This window comes from Molothrus ater, chromosome 9 (genome assembly GCF_012460135.2).
Source record: "Molothrus ater isolate BHLD 08-10-18 breed brown headed cowbird chromosome 9, BPBGC_Mater_1.1, whole genome shotgun sequence".
In the NCBI taxonomy this organism is placed as follows: Eukaryota; Metazoa; Chordata; class Aves; order Passeriformes; family Icteridae; genus Molothrus; species Molothrus ater.
This window is the reverse complement of record NC_050486.2, coordinates 14,212,420-14,239,741: the sequence shown is the minus strand read 5'-3', so window position 1 is coordinate 14,239,741 and position 27,322 is coordinate 14,212,420. Positions and strand designations below refer to the sequence as shown.

The 27,322-nt window shown below is 39.5% G+C and overlaps 2 protein-coding genes and 1 non-coding gene across 3 annotated transcripts in view; 1 reads left to right on the top strand and 2 right to left on the bottom strand.

The window, feature by feature from the left end:
• The window catches only part of BCAR3 (BCAR3 adaptor protein, NSP family member), a 92,556-nt gene extending 83,908 nt beyond the window's left edge, over positions 1-8,648 (bottom strand). The window contains 2 exon segments of the mRNA XM_054515753.1: positions 7,786-7,958; positions 8,630-8,648. The gene's annotated coding sequence lies outside the window, so the exon portion shown is untranslated.
• Positions 8,649-15,573: 6,925 nt separating this feature from the next.
• On the top strand, positions 15,574-15,660 carry TRNAR-UCU (transfer RNA arginine (anticodon UCU)). Its single transcript is given in 2 exon segments — positions 15,574-15,610; positions 15,625-15,660. It is a non-coding gene; the product is annotated as a tRNA-Arg (tRNA).
• A 3,623-nt stretch (positions 15,661-19,283) lies between these two features.
• Positions 19,284-27,010, bottom strand: DNTTIP2 (deoxynucleotidyltransferase terminal interacting protein 2). Its single transcript, XM_054515741.1, has 7 exons — positions 26,884-27,010; positions 24,510-26,235; positions 23,366-23,498; positions 22,603-22,698; positions 22,064-22,228; positions 20,787-20,896; positions 19,284-19,436 (listed from the first exon to the last, which is right to left on the bottom strand). The coding sequence occupies exons 1-7, from the start codon at positions 27,002-27,004 to the stop codon at positions 19,343-19,345; spliced, it is 2,445 nt and encodes an 814-aa protein (XP_054371716.1). The 5' UTR covers positions 27,005-27,010; the 3' UTR covers positions 19,284-19,342.
• Positions 27,011-27,322: the final 312 nt, after the last annotated feature.

Genomic DNA, 27,322 nt, shown 5'->3' with positions numbered 1-27,322 from the left:
TTCTATAAATTTGTGTTCTAGAAATAACACAGTTTATTTTTCTTTAAAGGCTGAGGTATTCACATGACTAATTAACTCTAGGATTTGAGTGCTTTCTAATCTACCAAAATTGATTTGTGATAAGAATCAAACTGGCAGCAGAAATAACAAAAAAATACATCACAGGTGTGTTTGCTAAATCATGATCAACAGACAAATGTGCTCTCAAGGTGTGCTTCATTCTGCACCCACATGGCAGTTTTTGCAGTGCAACAAAAGGAAGGACTATGGTGGCACTTCTCACATACCCCTGTGCTAAATCAATCTTCCTGGGTTAAGATACTGGTTTGAGCTAGCCAAGGTGATTTTGCATTGAAATTGATTAGAACAAAAAGCTGAGTTTATCTCAGCTTGGTTTCTCCTTTTCTGCAAGAGTTTAGTAGTCCTGAGCCCTTTTACTCTGCAAGCTGCCTTTGCTCTTGTGTATAAATATTCTTCCTGCTTGGCTGCTCTAAACTCCTGAAGTGTGTAGTTAACAATAGGATTTGTCTTCTCCTTCCTACTCTTTGCCTCTCACTCCTCCTCATTAGTCTGGTACTCCAAGCACAAAGTCATGCCTGGTACATTTTCCTATCTATTTATGCACTCATTCTTGTTGACTTTTATTTTACAACAAAGTGATAAGAACTGCTTAGGGGTTAGGAGCAGAACATAACATGCTAGTTGCTACCTCCAGGTTCAAAAAGCTGCATGATAAGCAATAAAAAAAATTAACTTTGAAATTAAAAATAATTTTAATTCAACACCCACAGAAAGTAAAATCACTTGCTGATGTGTTTCTTTTTAATCAACCCATAATTTAAAAGGAAAAGAAAAGTAGTGTATTTCCTGAAGATGATATAGAATATCATCTTAGAAATAGAAACCATAGAATCATTTGGTTGGCAAAGACCTTTAAGATAATCAAAATCAAATAAACAGGTTTATTAAAATAAACTATTGTATTCAATGAGAATGATTCTGTAAGATACTGGGCACAAAGCTGTAAAAAATGAAGTTTTAATATAATTTTTAATTTCAGAGAAAATTGATGTTTTCTCTGTTTTCTAAATTGAATGTCCTTGTATACACAGCAGTTAGACCTAGAATTCACAGTACTATGTAACTTGCACTGAGACAACTATCAATAAAAATGGCTAATTATCACTAAAATTTGGGCTAAAAATGGTAATACATGGGAAGCTGCCTTATGGAGAGCTCAGCCATAAAGGAAAAGATGGTCATAACCTCATTAACTTTCTTAGTAAGTCAATCTGTCTGTAAGAGTCAGACAGATCCTTTACTTACATGTGAATACATATGCAAAAAGACATAACTTGGTTTGTAGCACACCTTTGGACCCAAACAGTTAACAAGTTTAAATGTTAAAATACATGAGTTCCAGTTAGAGAAAAGTAGCAAGTCAGGAATTTCTTCGAATCATCTGAGCTTACATGCAAAAATGCTACTAGTAATATTTTTTTAAATGCAGGGCACGTCTCATAAACAAAGAGCTACTTCCTTTCCCTTTGAAGATATGGTATAGGCAGTGCCAGGAGTACTAGAGACAGATAAAAAGCACCACAGGTAGATAAAACAAAATGCTGAGCCAGTCTAAACTTGCAATGCCAGTTCAAATTTGTTCAGAGTATTTTTGATTAATTTTGTGGTAGCAAGCCTAATTCCTTACCAAATCTGTCTACATACCAGTTTTATTGGTATTTCTGCAGATAGCACAAAGGATTTCTTTCCAGTCCCTTCCTACTTCCCTCCTACTCTGTGATGCAATGCTACTGCATCCAAAGCATGAAGTATCCTTAAATGGAGGCTGGATTCTACTGATTTCTCAGTCATCCCCACTGAGCTTTCCTTACCTGCTGACTTCTGTTCTACAGAGCTCCTCCTAACATTGTGCTGTGCACTGACCCTCTTCCTCAGAAGCTCTCCAGCCTTGCCTCACCATATTCTGTAACAATCTGCTCCAAGAACAGCACAAGCGCAGAGACAGGATAATCCACCCTGCTGCAGTGTAGGACACCTTCCAGTAGAACTTTGGTTCTCAAGTGGTTAGAGGAGCCCAGCTGAGGTTCAGAGCAAAGCTGATTGCTTCTGCCAAGCCCTTAATTTGCAGCAATATCTGAACACCTGGTCAGTGACACAGGTGTATCTTAGTTTGGGTTAAAATCCTAATGCATTGCAGCTGAAGCACTGGGCTCCTACCTGTGGTATTACTTTGCCTTTGGTTGTGTTGGCTGTAATCCTGCAATTACCAGATAAACTCATCACAAATTTTATAGTGTATCACGTGCAACCTGAAAGGAGAGCTTCAGTGCTTTTAAGTGTTGGAGTTTAACTTATTAAATGTGTCCTCTGCCTGAAGCTTTAGGTATTCACATTAGAAGAGCAAAAGACAAAGATGGCTTAGTTACAACTCTGCAGAATTAACAGCAGCTCTTCCTTGATATATTTCCCTTCATTTAATACCCTACCTATTTCAAAGACATTCTTAGTGTTTACAATACAGAACTAAATCTGCATGCAAAAATAACACAGACTTGTGTTTTACATCAGCAGTTGTATTCCACAAAATGGAACTAAACCAGAACCAGCTCATCTCCTGTCCTGGAGGGCTTGCTCAATAGCAGGCTTTCCAAGCAAGCCTGCATTAGGCTTGCTGCAGAAAGAGAGTCTGATCTCTGCTGGAACAGGAGGGTAAGCAAGTTTCAAGACTGACAGCGTTGTACTGTAAAACCTGCACTTTATTAGCACATGTACCTATGTTAATTTTAAAAGTCACACTGACAAATCTAGACATTTGATGAAGGAAGTGCACCAATCTGTAACACAGTAGTCATTGTACTGAAATGTGTAGTTGAGAGAACTCTGTTAAAGTCTCTCAAGTACTTTAAGCTACAATATGAAGAAATATCCATACAATACTTAACATTATATGGAAATGTTCTGCTCTCAGTTCTAATGACATGGCTGGGCATGGATGTACAGGACTTGCACACAGAAAACAGTGGAACACCCATCAAGAGCACTGCATTTATTGATGGCCCCCAAACTTCATGAGCAAAGTAACATGATTAGTTTCCTAGACCATTTTTGCTAATGCTGATATTTTAAAATTTTATTGCAGTTTTTTTGAAGTTGTTCTCTCTCTTGGTATAACTAAACAACTCTATTTTATCCTGCTCCTCAAGTAGTCTTGTCCTTTAACTTTTCACTTTTACAGTTTCATGGACTCCACTTCTAGAGAATCCTTCTAATAGTATTTTCAAAAAGTAGGAAATAAACTCGGTACTAATAAGAAAGGCACAGACAGCTAAACGTGAGGTGCAGTAAAGAGGAAGAAAAGTAGTGGCTAAAACCAGTCAGATGAAAAGACATCGAGAAATTTTGAAGTTGAATTAAGTAGGGAGAGTAAAGAGAATGCAGAACAGGAATCTTACAGAGACCAAAATAAATAGCTGAAAGCCTGCAGTAAAACATGATTAGAGAAAAAGCTGACACGTGAGAATGACTAAAATTTTCCTTGTTTGTTTTTTTTTCCTTACTGTTACATGAGCAATAGTGCAGTTTCACTAGTGGAAGAGTCTGTAAACATGTTAATAGCTCTAGAAGTAGATCAAGAGTTGCCTAGATAATAGGTTTCTATTTTCTAAGTACATAATTTTTTCTCCATTAATAGAAAAAAAAAAATCCATAGTTGAATTGCATCAGTTGGTATGTTGTCTTCTGGCTGAATTCCTGTTAAGTGATGCTGTCCTCAAGGCATTTTTTCTTAATAGCTTTATTTTGGCAAGTCTTAAGGGAAAATTAACAGCAGAGGTATGCAATTTGAAAAAAAAATTGTTAATATTCAGAGAAGTTGTGATGTAGGGTAAGAAAAAACCACTAATATTGGGGAATTGTAATGAAAAAAATCCCAAATTCTCTTATAGTAATTTCCTTAACTTGGATATCAAGACAGACATATTTAATAATGGTATTTTTCTTCTTAAATGGTATCTGCCTGCATACAAAGTATTTTTTTTTTTTTGTAAAAACCAAACTAAACCACAAACTCCCCCCGCCCCAGTAAACCCAACCAAAACAATACACAGTGCTTTTCAGTCTACCACAGCTTTTATGTCAGTGTTATGACAAGGTTTCAGCTGGCCCTAATTTCAACTGTTTGAGACAAGGACAGTACAACAAGAGACAAACCAAACTGAAAAAAAGTGTATGGAGGAAGTGAAATAAAGTTACTCAAAAGAGAGGTATTTTTTCTCATTCTAAGATATAACATGTTCATGATGGAGAGCTTCAGAAGCAGAAGCATACAATATCCTGTAAATCTTAGTTACTCTTCAAAATCATCATTAGGCTCTATGGCTGAGAAAATAGTTATGCAGCAGGGAACTGCTACAGCAAGCTTAATGATGGGGGGATTAGAGTTGAAAGTGAGAGCACTAGACATTCTTTTCTAGCAAAATAGTTCAAATCCCAAGTGAGACAGTAGGATAAATGAGCCAGAGGGCCTCCATTCATTCTGCAGCAAACGACACATCACAAAAGATCCATACATTATGCCAGGAAAATACTCAGCAAGAATGAGAAGCCTTGGAAACAGAAATTCTTGACTTAGAGTCTGGTTGAAGGTCACTGCTCTAACACTGCACAGTTCACATATTTGCATTTGATACATTGATATGTAAAGGAATTTCTGAGTTGTTTATGTTCTTTTAGTTCTGTAAATGATCCAAAGATTGAGAAAAATATTAATCTTTTCAACTTCATAGGTTAGTGGAAGGGGACTAAAAGAAATGCTTCACATTATTGAAGGAGCTACAACTAAAACTATACAGACAAACTGCTTTGTAATTTCTGTGTTAAGGAAAAGAGAGTCAGATTTAAAGTTTTCAGTTTTCACACCAGAGCTTCACTATAAATGAATAAGCCTACATCCAATTTGTTTGTTAAGATCCTGTTTAATGGTTTCAGAAAATTCCTGTTAGCTAATTAAACATGATGAACTGATGTTTACTGATTTGCTAGCTCCCTGCTTGGCTTCAAAATAAACCTATGCTACACTGATTTTTTTATTATTCCATAATGCTTAAATCAAATGAGATTAGACACAGTTAAGAAAGCAGCACTAATCTGAAGACACTACTCCATCAAATAAAGTGACAGGCTTTTCATTAAAAATATACAGAAAAGACTCCAGCAGTGACTAGATTATTTTCCTTTTTTTCAGAAACCCTTTTATATGACAAAAAGAGTACTTAGCCTGGCATCTAATTATTATTCAAATCAAATAATCCATTGCAAAGGATTCCGCAATCCTTGCACAGTTTGTAAGTGCCATTTACTGCAGGAACCAGTAATGCACTGAGACGTGGAACTTCAGTGCAACAAATCAGATGTGTGAGTGTCCAAACACTGGCACTGCTGATTGCAATCAGCTGCTGGAACACATAGAAAAAGTTATGGGCATGAAATTAATGGCTGCTTTCAAGAAGTTTAGATGAGCAGTTTGCTGTTTGAACTCAGTTTATTACTGCATGTGGCCAGAGAGGAGGACACAATTAAGTATTTGCTGTTTTACAAACACTTGACTGAATGCACATGCACACAGCAGACACTGATGTGATCCACCATTACAATGATTGTGAACTGCTGAATGATTTTCTGGGACTCCAATTGGACAAGTGCTGTCTGAGAGTATTCTTTAGCAGATACATGTATCTTTCTCTAGCTGGTTGATGAACTACACCCAGCTCTAGAAATACAGTGTGGTGATTCTACAGTAGGGACTCTAAGGTATGGCATGCTTCATCTTTTGAAAGCAAAACCCACCTAAAAATATGTAATTCAGAGAATCTTATAATTTCACCATCCAAAACAACAAAGGCACAACATCTCATGTCTTGAAATTAAATTTCTAACCTCATGAAGCACACCTGCCTCTATCAGTAGTACTTGCACTTTGGTTCTTCTTGTGTTGCAGCACACTTGCTGCAAGACTGAGGAAATGAGCTTGAAGTGTAGGAACAAAAAAATCACCAAAATAAGGGAATGGTTAAATTAATTGCACCATGAGGGTCTTGCTCATAAATGATTAATGCATTTCAAAGTTCTTACTATCTTCCTCCTTTGCTGATAGCATGGCACATAGAAATAGAAACCAGTCTCTGACCCCTGCACATAGAATTAAAGCCAGCACAAGCAAGAGAAGAACATGACATAAATCACATAAATTGCTGTTGTAGCTAAGTTTATTTGCACACTGAAAAATCTTTCTTTGATGGTGCCAGCTGCTGGTGAGAAGAATGTGTTTGGTGTCATTGTAAGAACACCTAGAAAGAGGGGTATTCTGATATTACAGTATCACAGAGGTGAGTATGCAAACAAGAAAAGGCTGGGAGAGATCAAAACAACCATGTTTAGAAAAAGTATATTATGTATATAACACTATTTTACCAGCATTTCGGCACCTCTTATGTTGACTGGTGCTCAGAGTTAAAATTCTGATAAAAAATCCACTCTGACTTTACCAACTGTGAAGACACTCCTCAAGCACATAAACAAAGAATCTTACTATTCTAAAGCACAAAATCTTTTAAAACCAAGAAATATGCCAAGGCGCTAGAACCCAATCCATGTAATTCAATAGCAAGAAACTTCTGTCTGAATATCTACAAAACCCTTGTGGTTTTGACAGTTTGGTGAAAGAGTTACTTCTTAAATATCTCTTTAAATCATATATCCTTAAAGGTTCTTTGTTTTCAGTTATGTATTATCCTAAAATTAATTATTATCCTAAAATTAATTTTTTACTTAGGTAATATTGAAATGAAACTCTCCTTTTACTGGGTATCATCCCTCACAAAGAAGTTGGTGCTTGTGCCATGACTGCAACATTTTTCCAAGAGCTGAAACAAGTACAGTCATGTGCACTGAGCTCTGAGCAGTGCTGCTGTGAAGGAGGAGAGCAGACATAACCCTGCTGGGTATTACAGCTGCTGTTCTCCCCAGCCTTTCCTGCCATCCTCCAGCAGTATTAGATCACAGACATTTACATGCAAACTTCTCTATGTAGCACGTTTCAAATTTTTTCAATCCCTGTGATTGCAAATATCTTTTTATTTGATAGTTAAGCTGACATAAACCTATCAATTACAAAGTAAAAATGTTTCTAATATATCCCTGTATTTTCCCTCAGGATTCTCCCTTATTTTTTCAAAGTCAGCTGAAAAGATATGTGAAAATCAGATTAATTTTGTCTTCCAAATAATTTAGATTGATAAATTCACCGAAAAAAAAAAGCCAATTCATAACCCTGAAAAAATAAAATTGCCCTGAAGATAATCCAACACGAGAAGAAAGTTTCCTTGTATTATTTAACTTGAAAATAGTTGACACATACAATTTTTGTAAAAAATATAAACCATCTAAAATATTATAAATGTTTCTCTCTCAAAGTATTACCACCTTACAAAAAATATTTTAATCTAATTCTATTTGGATTTGACAATACTCCTCACTATTATATATTCACAGTTACTTTAATTCAGAATTTTAAAAATCACTGCTAGCATACTGAGCAATAGCTGTCACAATTAAGATCCAAAATTAAAATCTTTCCAGGTTTTAAACCCACAAAAAGTTGATTTGGAAACATCTGCTAACACACTTAATTATTTGTTGCTAACACCAAGCACTGTTTCTAACAGTAAGACTCTACAGGTTAACAAATAGACATACAACAGTTCTTACCATAGCAGGAGGCTATCATGGTCTACTGTGAGCACTTAAAATGCAAAAGCTTCTTGACAAAAGACACACCTTGAGGAGTTCCGTGCCCAATCAGCAGTCAGACCTGCCCAGGAGACAGCAGCTGATGAATCACAGGGACGATAACTGAGCAGAGAGGTTGGATTTTTTTCCCCCTAAATCAAGGAGAAGTTGAATACTGTGTTGAGTAAACTTTTTCACACTTTAATTTTAATTATTATTTTTACTTTTCTACTAGGTGAAAAATGTGCCATCTATTTGCCAATGAGCCATTATGAAATACAGAAGTTCCTACTTTCAGCTAAGAGTTTTGCAGGCTACTTCTTAAAAAAAATATTTCTTATTAAAAATTATTGTAAAAAAGTTTATTGATAAACTGGAAGAAAGAAGAAAATACAAATATTATCACCCCCCTGCTCCCAACAAAATCAATTAATTCATGTCAATGTAAAACTATGCACAAGCTCAAAAACACCCTCCATCAGTCCAGAGTTCAACTAATAGGAAGAGGTAAACTTATCTGTTCCAGGCATCACACTATATTTTATAATATATTATTATTAGTAGTATTAGTATTAATTATGATGATGATATGGAAGTCACTTACAAGTTCCAGTTAGGATCACTGCCCACCCACCCAGGCTGTCTATCTGCCCTGAAGACATTGGTGCTCTCGAAACCCAGACGCGTGACTGCATCACGGTGCAGCTCTTTCTCCAGGGGTTGTTTGCTCCCAGAGCACTGATGCTGGGCAGGAGCTGCCTGGGTATCAGAGGCATCAGTGACGGCCACAGGAGGTGCTGGCCGGGGCTGTGCTGATGCAGACCTGGCGCTCAGGCTCTGCTGGGACATCTCCCGTGGCTGCAGGACACAGCCCAGGCTCTGCTGGGACCACAGGGGGCTCTCACTCCACACCGCTCGTTGCACTGACTGTGTGTCCTTGTCTTCATCTAAAAGTGCAAAAAACAGCCCCTAAGTGAATTGTTTGACAGTGGACATGAGAAATAGAATTGTCTTAAGAAAATCCTTTAAGAGCTCAAAAACCAAAGTGTCAGATGCCCTTTCCCTGGACATGATCTGCCCAGTGTGCTGAGCTCTGATTTGGGACCTGTTCAATACTACACAACTCAGTGGCTGGAAGGAAATAAAACTACCTACACTATCCTTTTCCTTTACAGTGTTAGCCACAACAAATGGCATTTTAAGCAAGATTTTATGGTCTATCTTCCTTAGTGTGACCTTAACAAACCCATATCTCAGTATGCAAATCAACAAGTCACTAATTTGCTTTTAGATATAACACAAAGGAAGAGAGGTACAACACATCAGAAGTGTTAAAATTCATGACCTGAAAACTAATGTGTGATACAACACATCAGAAGTGTTAAAATTCATGACCTGAAAACTAATGATTCTGCCATTTATAACTATATTAAAGTATATAAGTATATATAAAGTATATATTAAAGTAGATATATTAAAGTTAAACTGTATATGGCTTGCACTTGTAAATTCCCACGTCAGATGTATGTCACATAAGCTTTCCCAACACAGAGACAGCAAAACAATCTGAATTTCTGATTTTATGAAGAAGGAAATTAATACACCTGGGGAACTGATTTCATCATGTTCTATCATGTTTTAGCTGCACACTCACTCTAAGCCCATTCTACACTGCAGAAGTGAAGACCCTGAAAAAACAATCTCTACCCAAAGCCAACCCCTTAACAAAGTTTTATTAGCAACCATTTTGGTTGCTAATGTGAGACCTCATTCTCCATAATCCAGGTCTTTATGTTTCCCCTTTGCCCCTTCTTTTTTTCACTTACACTCTCAGATTTTCTAAGGATTCTAAAGTAACTTCTCTACCAGATTCCATTATTGCATTTTAACCCAGTGTTAAAGTTACTTGTTCAGCCTGCCTAGAGATACAATTTCTCACACTTTCACCAAACGCTATGTCACTCTTTCTCATTTTTATTGGTAACATAAAACACACAACTATGTCTAGTAGATAACTGCTTTGCTGTCAAACAAGATGCAAATCTTTCAGTCAAAAAGCACAAGGCCTCTATGTAACAAATACCAATTACATAGCAATTAATACCAAATAGAAAAAGGGCTTATTTCCCTTCCAAACTTCCTGTGAATAAGATTAGTCCTTGAAGGTAAATTAAGAAGCCATATTCCCCTTTTTAGACACACAAAGGAGTATCTTGTCATCAGAGCAGTAACAAAAGCAAGTGATAATTTTGTAGCAAGTTTATAGAAAAAAGCCACTTGTATTGAAACCTGATTGAAATGTCCCTGACTCTCCATCTGGGTATAAATGTCTACCCTAATCTCTGTAATTCTGGATGAGAGCTGTGATGGTATTTCTTTTGGCTCTTTTATACTATTTTCCTGGATTCCAAACCCTAGTGATTGCAAACGCAGGTATTTACAAAATTAAGTACAGTCATATATTGTAATAACAACAACAAACAAGAACAACAACACATTATCTCTGTGGAGGGTATGGTAAAAAATAAGGGGTCTTGTTAGCACTGATTCCTATGATTTCCAGACATCACTGACTGTGGAAGTTGCTTGTTTCACTTCACTGCAGGAATGACTGGTACCTATTACTAATTTGAATAAACCAAGATACACCTCCATAAAAGTATATCACGATTCTGAACACAGGAAATTAATTTTGTGTGTTAAGTCAATGCTTACTGCCTGCCAGCAGTTTGGAAATGAAAGTAAACCCCCTACAAGAACAAAGGACATTCTTTTACTTCAATACTAGAATTGAAGAAAATTCACTGCTGATTTAGAGTGGCAGAGCTAAGGCTGCACATTCATCACAAAGGAGCCTTTTGTCTGCTCTGTCTGCACAGAAGACTCTTTGATGTGCAGCTTTTTGTTTCTTCATACTGTAACTTCTGCTGGGTGATAAGTTGCATTAACTTCAATGACTGGTTTTATGATACAAAAATTGGAAGGAGAATATGGAGCAAAGACTATGCAAGGATTAGCTATAAAAATCACTTGCTAGTTCAGTGTGCTTCCACTATGGCTGTTAAAAGAGAGAAAAAGTTCTACTGATAGATTACAAAAGTGCAGAGTCTGAGCTTGGTGTCCTGCTTTTGGCCTTAGTGCAAGATTGCAACATGGCATTCACTTACACAATATCTAAATGACTTCCAAAACAAATTTACTGTGCTTACAGACACAAAGTTCTTTTTGTTTACATTTGTCAGTCTTGAAGCACTGATCAAACTAATATTAGAGCATACCCAGTATAAGATGCAGCTGCCTATTCACGCAGTCATTTCAACAAAGATTCTCAAGGACAAAGCTTAATGTACTTGGTGTATGAACTAACTTTGCTTTTACACTTTCCTTTAATACATCTATTATCTTCAACACATGGTAAATTAAGTTTTCCAGCTGTAATACAAATTAGCCAGACTTTAACTTGGCCAGTATGATGGTAAATCTGGGTCAAATAATGAGCATAGGCTATTGCAACTAGCAATAAATTTGGCAGATCAACAGTTCTGAAAATAACAGTATAACTGCATTACATAATCACACTCATTATACAATTTTATGGATGGAAAATAAGAAAAAGAAGATTTGAGTAGGACTCCAGATAGCTAAGTCAGAGCTGAGCTGGCTCTGCTAGGGACTGGAAGACATATTTGACCAAATCATTTAACCATGAGTCAGTCTACCTACAACTGGAATTCTGCAATCAATCTTCTTTTATAAAACCATTTGATACCATCAAATTGAATTTTAAAAGGCTAGCAATTACTAACAAAGTAATAACTAAAGTATACATTTCAGGCAACTGCTATTCTATTTCTAGTTTTCCAACTGTGCACAAACTTCAAATTCCTTCTGCTTTTTCTGTTGATCTCTCCTTTTTTTCCTGATGGTACAAAGCCTCCTGTCACAGCTCCTTTTTCTCAGTTAGCTCCTTAGCTCCTGTGCATCCCTGACCTACACTCTAGTAGCAATTATATCAGAAAAAAAGCCCTGTGGTCTTCTCTTACTATAAAAGTAATTTCAGATTTCTACCTGTGTACAAGAGAATGCTCATTTTCACAAGAAGTCACTCTGATCTTTCTGCAATTTGTGAAATTGGAAGAGATCTGTTTCCCTTTTGGTAGATAGCATGCAGGGGTACAAGAGGCCTAAGATAGCAGTGATGTCCTTCTAGTGACATCTTTTTGTTCAAAGGACACAGAGAATCGACAGGTAACTCCTTTGTAGCAGAGGTGCTTAATGATCTTCCTTGACCATTGTGTGTGTGAACCAAGAGCTGCTGAGCATCTTCTCTGCACAACTGTGCCTGTGCAGGGTCTGCTGCTCAGTCACACTTCCTTCACACTTGGGGTAAAAGAATAGAGTGAGAAAGGTGAAGAATGTGCTCAAACAGTTAAAAGGCTATGAATAGTGATTGAAGAGCTGTCAATTCCATAGAAATATTATGGAGCTAAAATCCTGCAGCTGGATATCACCCTACAAGAAAATGTGAATTGCTTGCCTTGCCATGCTTCAGGGCCAAGACAAACCCAGGGTTAGAATTTGGGAATTCTGCCAAGATGAAGCAAACAGATCAAATTAACAACAGAAAACACTGAAAACATTGAAATTGTCTTGAAACAGACTCCCATCTCTCTGTAAATCAGATGTGCTCCACTTTTGGCCAGACCACTAGCTAGGACTTCTCCAAACGTCCTGTTGCAGTGCTCCGAGAGATGCCATATGACTGCTCAGGTTTGGCACTACCGGGGAGCACTCTTGAAGTAAATGGCTTTGCAGCACCTGATCTGTTCATAGAACTACACAGCATTAACATTATAACCCCCTGGAGAGATGATTTGGCATAACTGATCATGTGTTCCCAGCTTGTCAAAGGCATTGCTCTAGGAGTTTCTCCTGTCTACCCAAACATATTCAAGAGGACAGAACATGCATTAGGCCAACAACAGCCATAAATAAGAGAATTGGAAGAGGTTAACAGCTTCCTGCTGGCAGCCTGACAAACAAATTATCCAATACCCTGACTGTACATGACAATTACAGCCTTCCCTGAGGAAAAGGCAGAGATGCAGAAGCATCTACAATGCAGAGCATTTATCTTCACGTTAAGAAAATAAATTTTAAAAAAATGAATCAAATTGTCAATTACCAAAAGAAACCTTCCCTGAAAGAGTTCTTTCCAGTATCCTCAGACCTTGTACATCCCAGCATTTTTTGCTGCCAGTTTGAAGAGTGCTTTCTCTTGCTGCACTACACAGATGAATCATTAGAGCAGTAGGGTTGTGATAATCCTCCCTGAAATGTAGAGATGGTGTAAGGGTCCCATTTAGGTAATCTATTACAGCCTTCTCTGACCTCTTTCAAAAAGTGTATTAATCACACTTGTTTTTAGAGAAAGGTGGTGGTACTCCCAACAAACATCTGTGGAAGCCCTACAAATTTGGAAATTGCCATTTAAATTCATTTTAAAGCTTAAATCTCACCAAAAGTACTTGGATATACAGTACATAGCACTACAGCACATTAACAGAAGTTAATGTTGAAAACCATGTTGTAAAAAGTTTTCACAGATCACTTTAATTTCATAAATAATGATGTCTAGATTTATTTTAATCAATAGAAGACTGCTATATGATGATAATAATTTTTGCCTCCATTGATTAATTTCCTGTCTTGTGTCAAGGTATTCCTACCTCAGTTTCTCCTCCCTTTAAAAAATAGCAAAATAGCTCAGCAAAATTTCTCTGAGTGCCAGTAACTAAACCCAGCACAACTCTATTCCAAGTAACTTCTGCTCCTTGATAAAGAACATGAAGTTGAAGAGGAGCTGAAATGAAAGCCAGCTTGCAACAGAAGTGGACTTCAGACAGTCCCAGAAGAGGGAAAGTCCAAAGGACTGATCTGGGTACACACGGCAGCAAACGTTAATGAGATCGGTGGTTTTTGCCTCTGAGCACATTCCGTCAGTTCATGATCCGGGAGCTGCTCTGTTTCTCATGCAGTAGCTCCATCTGCTGTCCAAACGCAAAGGGGGACTTTGCACCGGCACCACATTTACAGAATAAAAAAGCAAAACGACTTGAATATTTTGAAAAATTTCTGGAAAAACTCCAAACGTTTCCCTAGTCAGTGTTCCCGCATGAATGGAACCAGCTTTATAAACCAACTATCCACAATGAAAATATGAAAGTCTCAGAACCAGTCTTGTGACAAAAAAGAATGGTTCTTCACCATCTGCAGCCACTCAGTGCCACGCTGTCCGAAGGTGCCACACCACCAGCTCACACTGGTGAGGCACCAACACTCGCTGCACCCCACAATGAACACGCCCAGGTGTCCACAAACTACAAGATGTTTACAGTGATTCTTAGTTACTTACAAGAGGTTTGTTTGAATTGCACAAACATAAATTTAAGCTTATTCTGAAGATCAACTCAGTTCTTAAAAACAAGACTTCTGTTTCTTTTCTGCAGTACAGGGCTTTAAGGAGTCACTTTCTAGATTTGCTTTCCTTTACCAGGAGCACTATGAAGAGCTCTGTCCATAACAGAAAAATTATGGCAAGACCCAGAGCTGGCAAATTCGACCAGACCTGCTCTGAATCTTGTACAGCTTAGTGATTCTTGGTTTGTTTACAAATGTTCTGGCTCAACAACAGTCTCTTAGCTTGGGGGTTGGACCCCCAGTTTGGTACTTGCTGTAACAGCTGAACCCTTCCAGCAACCTCCTTTTCTGGGCAGCATTGCAGGAGCTATTTGGTCACCAGGCAGCTCAGGAGCTGCGGCTCAGTGCTGGCCACAGGCACAGCAGCTGCCGTCTCCCTGGGAAGCGCAGCAGGCGCTGCCGGAGTCACCGCGGTTACTCGTTACACGCGGTATCTCAGCCCTGGCTGCAATACCTCGGCCATTGTGGATCCGAGCCAGTTTATTTTACATCGGTGTGATTAGCTTCCTTGTTCCTTAGATTTTTGGGCGTGCTTAGTTACATGTTTTTCTCCACTCTTATGGGTAACTGTACTTTTAAATTACGATAAAGTGCAGCACGAGAGTGTCGAAGTTTCACTGCACAGGCCTCGCTGCCCGGAGCCCTCCCGGGCCCGGTGCCGGTGCCGGCAGCCCCGCGCCCCTCCCCGAGCAGCAGGCCACAGGCTCCACTTGCGAGGTTACAGATAGAATACCTCCTACTCTTGTCTCTTGGGGTTTCTATTATGTCTGTTCTTTATTAAAAATATGGTATCACGGACTTGTTTCAGGCTAGAATTACAGCTTTAAGGGAAAAATCTTCTCTTTCAGAATCCATGGGGGAGGGCGGTGCTACCGAGTATTTACGGACGTCTGGAGGAAGAGTTCTTCAATACAAGGCCAATTGTGGGTTATAATTATATCCCTCGAGCATAAGGATCAATACTGGAAACGCCAGAGTGGGATGCCAACAAATATTTTATAGTGATTACTGGTGAAGTCGGTCTTCCATAAGAAATAAGGACACAGCCTGGTGGTGAGCGCTGCTCAGGAAGCCGTAGGCCCCACCCGGGCTGCGGGCGGTGGTCGGGCAGCACGCAGGAGCTGCCGCAGGGCTCGTTTACGCAGCACCGTGTACGACTAACCCTGCTCGTGCGGCTTAAGAAAAATAAAATTGAAAAAAAAAAAACCAAAAAGAGCCGAAACGTCGCGACTAACGCGCGACGGCGCGCGCAGGCTCTATTAACGGGGTGAGCGGATTCCAACAGGTGGCTCCGTGGCGCAATGGATAGCGCATTGGACTTCTAGAGGGTTTGAAGGGATTCAAAGGTTCCGGGTTCGAGTCCCGGCGGAGTCGTGTCTTCTCTTTTTTCTATTTTTTAGGGGTTTTTTAATACTTTATTTTTTTTTTTAATAAATTTCCCCCGCCCCCTACGCCTTTTGGGCGGAAATCTTTCCCGGCGCTCCCCCGTCCCTTACCTCACGGCCGCAGGTATCCGGTTCGCCGGCCTGGCCCTTCTCCCGTCAGCGAGGCTCTCCAGGCCCTTCTCCCGCCGTGCCTGGCGGCTTTGGGAACGCTGGAAGCGGGCGGCGACAGCCGCCATCGACCGGACCTGCCGTGTCCGCTCGCTCCGGCGACACGAACCTTCCTCACCGCCAGCGAGAAGGCGGAGCAGGAGAAGGGCTCTGCTCTCCTTCCCCTGCCGCCCTCAGGCTGCGGGAGAAGGGCTCTGCTCTCCTTCTCTCTCCTTCCCCTGCCGCCCTCAGGCTGCGGGAGAAGGGCTCTGCTCTCCTTCCCCTGCCGCCCTCAGGCTGCGGGAGAAGGGCTCTGCTCTCCTTCCCCTGCCGCCCTCAGGCTGCGGGAGAAGGGCTCTGCTCCTGCTCCCCCGGCCCGAGCTCCGCCACAGCGGTCAGAACCAACAACCAGCCCCGTGGGGCCGCTATGCTTCCAGAACTGTCTGCGAAAGTAATTGTACTTAAAAAACCAAGACTTCGTCTTTCCTGGAGGCAGTTCAGTTACGATGGGTCACTGTGATACATTTCTGGTTAGTTTCAAATAACGAAACAAGTCCACAAACTGCACAAACTAGAATTAACACAATATTTTCTGACTTACCGACAGAAGATGAAGAGCCATTTTAATTACAGCAATCAAATTGCTGTAAATAAAACAGTAGCAGCAATAAACAAAGCACCTTGATTTTGCTCAGAATGGAATAAATTAATCTGATTCATTATTCCTGAGTTATTAAATTGGTGTGACTTTTCTAACTGCAATTCTGCTTATTTAAAAGCAATAAAGGAAAATCGGAAAATGAACCACACCATCAGGCACATTAAACATCAGTCAGTAAAGGTGCAATTACAAATTAGCACCAATATTTCTGCCATTAAAAGACAATACTACTTATAATTGATAGGCAGAGCTTCATGAAAGTTTTTGTGTTTCCAGAATAATCTAATACCACAGGTAATCACATGGTGCAGTTGGGTTTTCATCTCTCCAGCACCTTCACCTTTATGTCAATTTTAAAGCCCGTCTGTCTGTTTTAAAGCAAACTGGAGTTTGAGGGAAGGTGCTCTGGTCAGTGCCACATCTGACAGGCTGAGGCACCACCTCAGGCCAAGCCAGCCAACACAACCTGCGGGTGCCAGCCTGCAGCCCTGGAACACAGCACATCCCACCCTGTGCAGCCCTGGAACACAGCACATCCCATCCTGTGCAGCCCTGGAACACAGCACATCCACCCTCTGCAGCCCTGGAACACAGCACATCCCACCCTGTGCAGCCCTGGAACACAGCACATCCCACCCTGTGCAGCCCTGGAACACAGCACATCCCACCCTGTGCAGCCCTGGAACACAGCACATCCCATCCTGTGCAGCCCTGGAACACAGCACATCCCGCCCTGGAACACAGCACATCCCATCCTGTGCAGCCCTGGAACACAGCACATCCCACCCTGTGCAGCCCTGGAACACAGCACATCCCACCCTGTGCAGCCCTGGAACACAGCACATCCCACCCTGTGCAGCCCTGGAACACAGCACATCCCACCCTGTGCAGCCCTGGAACACAGCACATCCGACCCTGTGCAGCCCTGGAACACAGCACATCCCACCCTGTGCAGCCCTGGAACACAGCACATCCCATCCTGTGCAGCCCTGGGCACAGGGTGGGGCAAAACACAAGGGATTAGAAGAATCAAAAGAAAGGATATAGAACACAAGCTAAGTATCTTTCTAGCTGTGCTGCACATGAAGTAACTGCTGTAGCTATTGAGCAGCCCAAGCAACAGGCACGGAGTTCTTGCTTGCTGTGTAACACCCCAGCTTGCATTTCTCTATTAAAGTCTTTCAGGCTTGCAAGCTGCTTTTCCAAGGCTGCACTTGGAACACCCCAGGATGCAACAGAATGACATCTACTGTGGTGCCTTGTTTTCTTCTCAGTGTTCAGTTTACATTTTTTGTGCTTCCACGTCTTGGTCAGATAACAAGACACCATAGCTGTTCTTATTGGCTTTTTTATAATTTACTGGGAATTGAGATATTGGTGTAAATCTCATAGCATTAAAATAGCCTGTGCATATTAGCTGAGACCTGGGGACAGGTGGTTCTACTTGTACTTGTTCAATATTTCCCAATGAATTCACTTTACTCTGACACCATTCATCTCCAGGCCATGAAGACTTTCTAAGGACTCTAGATTTCTGTCTGTTTCTGGTAGTAAAACGTTATGGACAATGTTGGAATGATAAAAAACACCCTAACGGATCTGAGGAAAATTTCTTTCAAGTATCAGTGGGTGGTTAATACATACCACAATGCTCATTTCATCATAAATAACTAATCCTTAAAAAAACTAATGATCAGTAGAAAACTTCACAGTTGAACGTTAGTCAAGGACATATTTAAGCACTCCTTGCTTAAGATCTGCAACCTTTAAGATTCGGTGTTCTTGTGGTAAGGAAACAATCAACCACTGGTGCTCTGACAGTGACTTCTACATCCTAATCACCCAATCCACCTAAGACAATGTAGTGCCAGTTTAATTTCTTCTATTATCCATCTTTTCTGCTACCTCAGGGCAGTAACCAAGTTACACTAATTGTAACAGCAATACCGAGCAGGTCATTAAAAACCAACCAAACACTGCAGCAGTTCTGACAATCACAAAAGGTCATGAAGGGGAACTGAGCCAGTGACATCTGTGGCTCTGCAGTGGCAGCAGAGGCCTTCCAGACTCACTCTATTTGTTCACCTTGAGCTATTGCAGGTCAGCTAACAGACAATCTGCACAACACACCCTACATAATGGATGCCAATGTTATTTCCAAAAATATCATTAGACAATAATTAAATGGTAAAAATTAATAAAAGCAAAATATGATTGTTAAAATCTGACCTATATATTACTTACTTGTATTATTTATTAAATAATATGCAATTTGTCTCTTCTAAATAATATATATATTATAATGTATAACACATAAATATAAAAGTATATGTGTAGGCACTGAATTCCTGGACATTCTCTATACCATTATGGTCAGTGTTGAAATAAACCCTTCACAACCAAACCATTTTTCAATACTTTCCATTACAGTTTTGGCCAGCAGCACCTCTGACAAGTCATGGAAAAATATATTCTAGCACACAGTATGTGCCAACATAAATTACGCATATAACTTTAAACTGAATTTACTAATTAACTGATGTGAAGTCTGAAGCCTGAGAAGACCACAATCTGTGAAGCTGAATTTTTTACTCAGATTTAATATATGCTTTCATATTATTCTTTACATAAATATTAATTAAAATAAATAGCAATTTTAAAATCTAAATTAATTTACATTGAGATACCTGATAATTTGCTAAAGTTTCCTAGCTTTATTCTCAGAGCAAAAATTTCCCTAAACCTCAATTTGCACCTCACCTGCCATCTTAAAAGAAACCAAACACAACACCACAACCAAAGCATTCTGTAAGAAAGTTTTATAACAAACAAGTTGTTCCAGCTTGGTATTTTTCTTCAATTCTTAATTGTGAAATTTCTTCTTCTTCCGATTCCTCTTCCCTGCTGCAAAAGCTGCTTTTTCACTCATGATCTCCTGATACTTCTTTTTATTATATCTGAACAAAATAGATAATTTACTTTTAAGCATGGCAAACCAAAGTTCAGGAAAAGATAACATGGACAGTACTCTATGCACATTATTTGCCAAACTGAGTTTCCTCATCTTTTCTGAATCAGTTTCTTTGATTTATACATTTATGCATAAGTAAAGAGAATCAGCAGTTGATCAATGATAAATGCAGGTAAATTTGCTTTGGAAGTAAATTCTGTTGAATTTTGTAATTAATTTTGGTTGGGGGAGGAGGGGTGTCCTCATTACATATGCAGTCCCATTTTGGACACTTGGCTGAAACACTGCTACTGCTCACACGGGGGAGACTCAGCCATTTCCACAATACCATGAAGAAACTACAGCCACTTTTATAGTGCCTTCTCACCACACTCAGGATAATAAACCTCACTCTACTGCAGATGGACAACTGAGATGAGGTGACTACTCAACAACCAGCAGGGTAATTGCTGAATGTGAGCTCCTCTAACAGACTCTTGTGTACCTGCAGGGATGAGTACCACAGACACTGCACACTGAGTAGTGCTGAGGCTTTAAATGCAACACCAAAATCTGACAAATATCTGCACTAATGCTGAAGTATATGATTAAAGCCCTTAATTAGGCACAACATAAATTAATTGATCAAATTTCAAATACATTCATTTTTAAAACTCCTTGCTAATAAATATCTAATAAATCAGGTCAAATCAGAAAGCTACTTACGAAATAGATGCAGTAAATTGCCTTCCCAACATTATAGTTAAATTTACAAGTCTGACAAAATTAACTCTATAATCCCAAATCATGCACCAATTCAAAGAAAACATATGAAAGAGAAGTGAATATTAACATCATGTAATAACCAATACCAAAATGGACCAATGAAATGATCTACTCAAAAAACTGTAAGCTATGCAGACATTAATGAATCTAATCATAATATTCAGGTAAGCCTTCTGGCACAATTTTGATTCCCATGACAGGTGGCAGACTGATGTATTTATAAAATGAAATAATATCGACATTCACAGAATTACAGGCTGCTCTTTTCTGTCAATTATGCCAAGAAAAAATAATCAGTCTTTAAGAGTGGCTGCCAATAGTGATGGCTGAAGTGGGATAAAATCCTTTAATGAAGATGAAATATACATTATCTCATTCTAATTATCCCCTTAGATAAAGGTTCCTTAGATCTTCTAAACTGCAATACTATGGAAATGCTAAAAGACTAAACATTTTTCTTTGAAGTATTAAAAACCACCCTACAAGCTGAATAAAACAAGAAAAGGCTACAGAGTTAAAAATACTCCTCTTTTACATCGGATATTAGAATTACAGAACTACTTTTAAATACCTTCTGAACTCTGAATCTGCAAGTAGCTCCTCCACAATTGTTCTCTTCCTCTGTTTCTTAGGGATTCGACTGTGGTAAAAGTCTATGGGAGAATCAACTACAGTTCCAACCTAGGAAACAAAATGAAAACATTCTTACTGTACATGAACAGCAAGATGTTGATTATTTTGCCTTTTTTTTAAATCCCCAGCAACAAGTGTGAAGACACCTATAGAGCAGATGAGAATGACAGCTGCTTAATGAAAGTGCAAAAAACCAAAGTAAATAAGTCATGTTTTGTATGCAGAGTCCCTTTTGGTCTCCTTGCATAGTGCAGAGAGGAAGGCCTGAGCTTTAAGACTGCACAGTTTTCAATGCTGGACTGCTGTATCAACACTTTAATTCATTAAAGTTCCTAACTTTTAAACATTTTAAACATAAGGGGAAAGGAACCTTTATGACCACCTTAAACCTCTTCCAGTCTCTCCTCCTGGTGGTTTTGCTAGATGACTGCACAGCAGCTATATCAGGGCTGTATCAGGGCTCCACAGCCCTAATACAAGGGCCTCATCCTGAAACACATCACATTTTCCCAACCAGCATGTCAGTCAGCTCTCATGGCTCAGGTCAGCAGTAAAGATACACACAGTACATGTTTCATGCAGTGAAAATTAACCTGTCTGGATCTAATTATGTGGAACACTTCAGTCCAAGTTTCTCTAATTTCACAACATATAACACCCTGGACACTTCAGAGTGAAGTGGTAATATTTTGAGAAATGAAGACATTTCCTCAAGCATGCTAACCATTCAAAGTTTTTGGAGGTCTATTTCTACAGCTTACCCAGTAATTTCTTTATTGATACGAACAATTTCAAAGCTGAGAGCTACAAGCAGCAAAAATTTCAGCTTGTCACAAAGGTTGCTGTCTCCATTTAAACTGTATTAGCTAGTAAGAAAATAAAAGCCAATTATTTTCTACACACTTGTTTACAAAGGCCAGTACTCCCAAAAAGCAGTGAAAATCTAGTCCTCTGAGGGTTCAAAATATGGATTCAGTAAGATATTTGTTCACTTCTATGAGATCAGCCAAAGCTAAAAACAGCAACAGCACATATACATATATAACACAAAGTTAAACAGTTGCAAACTCCAGCCAAGTAATCAAAACACTTCCATAATTAAGATATGAAATTATATTAACATAGAAGCTACCTACAAAATAGGCATTATTAGGTATCCTTAAACAGCTGTTCCAAACTTCAGCAGTACAATGCCACCTTCTGCTGCTTCCTTACCTGGAAGTACTTGGGCAGACCATCTCTGTCATTCTTCTTATAGAAATGCTTAGGGTCCAATGAAGCTCTCATCTTCAAAACTTTCAGATCATTTTTCAATTCATTTGTGATTTCTGGGGCTTTCATACCAAACCAGCCATCACCTGTTGTTTTCTCTCGCTCTGCCTAGGATGCAATACCAAGAACAATGAATTTGCATTCAGTAACTAGGACAGGACAGAAAAGGGAACTCCTCCCTACAAAAGACAGATAAAGCATTTAGAATGTAAATATGTACCCCTAAAACACTTATTTTATGACTATTATAAAGGAGGTTATCAGCACTGCATCAATGACAGATTTGTACTGAGCATATAACCACTCACCTCACTATGCTTGTGACTGAAAGGATGACTGTTCAGAGGCCAGCTCAAAGAAGACCCTAAACTGCAGTTCATCACTCCATTTCCAGTGAGGCCTGGATATGCTCAGGGTCCCAGCATGCAGCTTTCCACCACACCTTGTTAAATTATTTGAGGCATTACCAGCTCTTCACTTACCCTGCGCTGTTTCTTTAGTTGGTGAAGTGACTCCCTGTAGGGTGGGACACATTCCTTTCTTTCAAAGTCTGGAGTTATTACACTCTTCTGCAAGAGCTGTAAGAATTTTTTTGAACGTTTAGAGAGCCACCTCACTGATACAAATTTTACAGCTTAACTGTATTTACAGGACCTACTGAAGAAATCATGCAGAATCTAAGCAAGTATTCTAATGCAATACATGAGCAATAAGGATCTTCAAAACAGAACACTGGACAACAACAGAAAGCAGCTGATTTGCCCTGGAGGAAGTTAGACAGCAAATCCTCTGGACTAAAGAGGACTATCATGGATGAGCCAAAGAAAAGTCTCAACAAAAATAATACACACCCTTTACTTCAAAGGGTGCTTTTGAAAAAACCTGCTAAGTCCATACTAGGGCATAGACTTTTATTTACTGAAATTCATTCTGGCTATAGACTAAATATCTTGTCAGCAGACTTTAAGCTTGTGAATCATTAGGCAAAACTGCAGGTATAATCAACTTTAGTTTATTTTACAAGGCAATGCTAGAATTTACACGGTTTTTCAGTTTCTGATAAGTCAGGTATATTTAAACTTTCGCCATTAAAACCAAATGTAAAAACCACACTCTGGTCAAAGAATGTAAGTTCTCAATGAACCATGAAAAGGATACTTCTTTAAAATCAAACAAACCAATGTTCTTAGATTAACATCTTTGTGTTACTATAGTCACAGAACTGAATAACTGTAAACATGTTACCTGGTCCTTCTTCTTCTTCTGTGGTTCAATTGCACTCAATCTAGGCTTCTGATTTTTTGCATCAAAACTGATATACAAACCTCCAAGCTTCTTGATATTCAAACCAGGGTCTATGCTACTGGAAAGGTGTAAACTAAAGAAGAAATAGTTAATTATTAAAACATTGTAACATGCATGCAGCTAAACCTTCTACTGTCCTCTGAGGAAGATGAACAGAAAAAATATTTTTCTTAGTCTTGCCAATTAGGTTCAGTTCTGCAATTCAGTTCAGATCTTGTTATCTAGATTACGTAGTTTTGAAATAACAGGTGCAGGAGAATTCATGCCATTATATGAAATAAGACATTATTAAAAAAAACCCTGTGGAATCACTTCCACAAATTTTTCATATTAACTCTAATGCTGTAATCTCATCTTAAATATTATTATCTTCTGTATTAACTGAATTCTTAAATTTGCTTAACCTTGCCAGAAGAACTCATGATTAGCATCCTTCTATACACCGACAAGCTTGCTAGCTAAAGAGAAAAACTCCAAACATACTGGTAGTAAAAATACTATGACTCTTAAATGTATGAAGAAAATACAATTCATTGCTTTAAACACAAGAAGGAATTTTAGCACCAGCTGGACTACAAGAATTCAAGAAGTATCACTGCACCTAAATTATTCTGATTCCATGCTAGGTTTCACCTGAAGAGTCACCATCCACAGCACAGCAACAACTGATATATAAAATTATATGCAACTATTTAAAAAGCATTATCTAATCAGGCAATGTGTAAGTAATTTGCTGGACCTTTCGTTATCTACATTCCAACTGGAAAAAAAAATTAACAAAACTGTGACCTGAATAACCAATTCAGTCAGCATGATCAGTTTCACATTGTTTTCTAAGCTGAACACATAGAAGGCCTCCAGATGCCAAAAAATTTCAGATTTCTGTTCCTACTATATTCAAAACTGAAAAAAATCCCAAAACCTAAATTTATGGACCATATTCATATTTTATAATATGTGCAATGCCATTTTCTGCAGCAACATGACATATGTGATAAGACTAGTCCCTTATTTATTCTGCACTTAATGTACATATTCTTAAAGGAAATGCAGATTCTTTAGCTATTCCTAGCAAGATACTTACACATCAACCTTATTTTTCAACAGATCATCATCTTCATCTTTTTCATCTTCATCTATCAATTCCTCTTCATCCTCTTCCAAGTCTGATTCTTTATCTTTTTCACCTCCTTCATCCTTACTTTTAGCATCGCTGTCTTGGGCTACATCATCCAGATAATAGTTTTGGCTGGAACTCATGCCAGGCTCAGTATCAATTGCAAAAAGACCTTCAACATGCAGTGAACCACTTTTTAAAGATTTTTTGAAGGAAGGAGTTTTCTCATCTGACTTTTTATAACACAGATTCTCATCAATTGTATCTATGTCTGCCACATCACTATTTTCAGAGTCATCACTTTCACTGTTGCTCAGAAACAATGCAAGAGAGTTCTTATCACTGCTTGGTTTTTCACTGCTGTGGGATACCTCATATTCTTCTGTTTGGTTGTCACCACTGTCTGCACCAATTTTAAGCATCCCGCTCTTACCAATGCTTTCAGTTGTCTGGGCAACAGCCATGTCCACTGATGGGCTGCTCACTGCACTTGCTTGCTTACTCTTCATTAATGTATCATGAGACAAGAAAGCCTGCTGTGCATCTGCCTCAGCATCTGCTCTTTCACATTCTGTAATTTTTTTACTTTCATTTGGTGTTACTTGTCCTTGGGATTCTAGGAATTGTTTGGGACTCATGCAGTCAGTCAAAGAAACAGACACATGCTCTAATTTCCCCTTCCTTGCAAGTATTTTACTGTGATCTTCTTGTATTTGGCCAGATATTGTATCTGAATGGTCTGTCTCAACAGACTGCATATTTTTTTTTGGTTTTTTCACAGGTGATTTAGTGTCACTTTGTTTTGTTTTTGTAGGACTGGATGCCACATCATTTAAAATCTCTTCTTTTGCATCTTCACTCCAGATTGCATTCGCACATTTGCTTTTAGGTGAACTGGGTTCTTTATTACCATCAATGAAGGTGGAAGCATTTTCCGTGTCATTGACAAGTTCTGCACTAGGCCTAGAATCAGAAATTATGATGGGATCAGATTTAATACTGTCCTCAATTAAATTCTCGTCTTCTGAAACAAATGTATTTTTTTTCTCGGTCTGCTTAGTATTTTCTGCTGGTGATTTCATTTGCATGCTCCTAGTAATTCGTTTTGGAGTGGCACATGGTTCCACAAGAGAACTTGGGCAACATGATTCTGCATCAGAAGTATTTTCACTCTGGGTTTCAGGAACTCTGTGTGGCTGCAATTTCTTTTTACTTTGTCTGCTCCTTGTACTTGTGGGAACATTAAGCATCTGGACACCAGAAACAGCAGAGGAACAAGACTCAGCTTCAGAGACATCATCTTCATCCTGAATCCTACTTAACTTATTAACAAAAGCTGTACTGTCATGTCTTTTTTTGTCAGCAGAATCTGGTTGATAAGGAATTACAATTTGTCGCCTCCGTGTTACTCTTACAAACAAAGGTGTCTGGAGACCAGACATAGAAGAGCAGTTTGATTCTGCTTCTGACACATAACCATCAACTTGTGGTTCAGCAACTGATGGTTCTGATGGAACAGCTGTGTTCTCATTCCTAGTGATCTGCATCTCTGAGCTATCACTGACATCTGATTTCATTTCTGCATGTTCCAACTCTTCAAACTGACATTCCTGAATCACCTCTGTCTTACGAGCTGATCTAGTTCTTCTGGTCATCCTCCTAGCCACAGGAGTACTAATTTCATCAGATCCACCTAGAAAAGGAGTAAAAAATTATATGGTATTGACAGATAAAATAACCACATAAAAAGAATGCTATAAAATCGCTAACAATCTTTTTAAACAAATCTACTTAAACTCACAACGCACGTCTCTGTGTAGCCCTATCTATGTGGAGGAGGCCTTAAACCATCCCTTGCTTATCTCTACTGTATTTTGGTCAGGGCAGGAGAAGAAACACACATGTCCTTTAATAAATATAAACAAGTATCTCCTAATTTAAAAAAGTTCTGTCAAGTTGTCAGGGGAAGGAAATCCAGAAAAAGCGTTCAGAAATATTCAAGACTTCCTCAACTATAAACCACTAAATACTATCAACTATCAAAATGTGCTCCAAAATGGTGTCCAAAACCAATTTTAGGTCTACGAACAAGCTGACCTCTCAGCAACCGCAAAACTAGGTATGATCTGCGAAGTATTACTTTAAGCGACAGAGAAATGCTAAAACATCTGTCATGCAAAGTAAAATAAGCCTACCTTTAACTGCCGAAGCTAAATGGCCCAATGACCTCCGGCGGCTGCAGGCACGGCCACGGCCACCGCCACCGCCCCTGCGGACCCCGCGGCCGCGCTCCGTGCGGAGGCTGCACCGCCCGCCCGCCCAACCCCGCTGCCGGCTCCGCTCACCTCCGCAGCACCGGCGGGATCGCCATCGCCATCGCCGGGGCTGCTGCTGCTGCTGCCGCCGCCTGCCCGCGGCCCGGGCTCCCGGCGCCGCGCCGCCGCCCGCCTGGTGTTCACCATGCTGCTGCTGCTGCTCTGCCGCCGCCGCGCCCGCCCCTTCCGCCCTGCGCTCCTTCCTTCCTTCCTGCCGCCCGCCCGCCCTTCCCGGGCCCGCCGCCGCCAGAAGGGTCCGGGCGGCCCCGCGACGCCTGCCTCCCCGTGGAGTCCTGGGGTGCAGGCACTTGGAAAAGTGTACAATGCTGCACTAAAATGCCTACGGGGGTGGCAAATTTTAGTTAAACTTTCAGGTTTCTCATGGAGGGAAATCCCCTCTCGCCCATCTTGATGCAAACCAAACGAATGAGATAATGTGGTAACTTGATAAAGTGTTATGCTATT

Excerpts from the sequence above, each read along its gene's own strand:
- DNTTIP2 (XM_054515741.1), bottom strand. The coding sequence starts at position 27,004 with ATGGTGAACACCAGGCGGGCGGCGGCGCGGCGCCGGGAGCCCGGGCCG. Across the intron at positions 26,236-26,883 it reads CGCCGGTGCTGCGGAGGTGA|GTGGATCTGATGAAATTAGT; the intron begins GCGGAGCCGGCA and ends CTCCTTTTCTAG. Across the intron at positions 23,499-24,509 it reads TTGAAAAATAAGGTTGATGT|TTTACACCTTTCCAGTAGCA; the intron begins GTAAGTATCTTG and ends TTTCTTCTTTAG.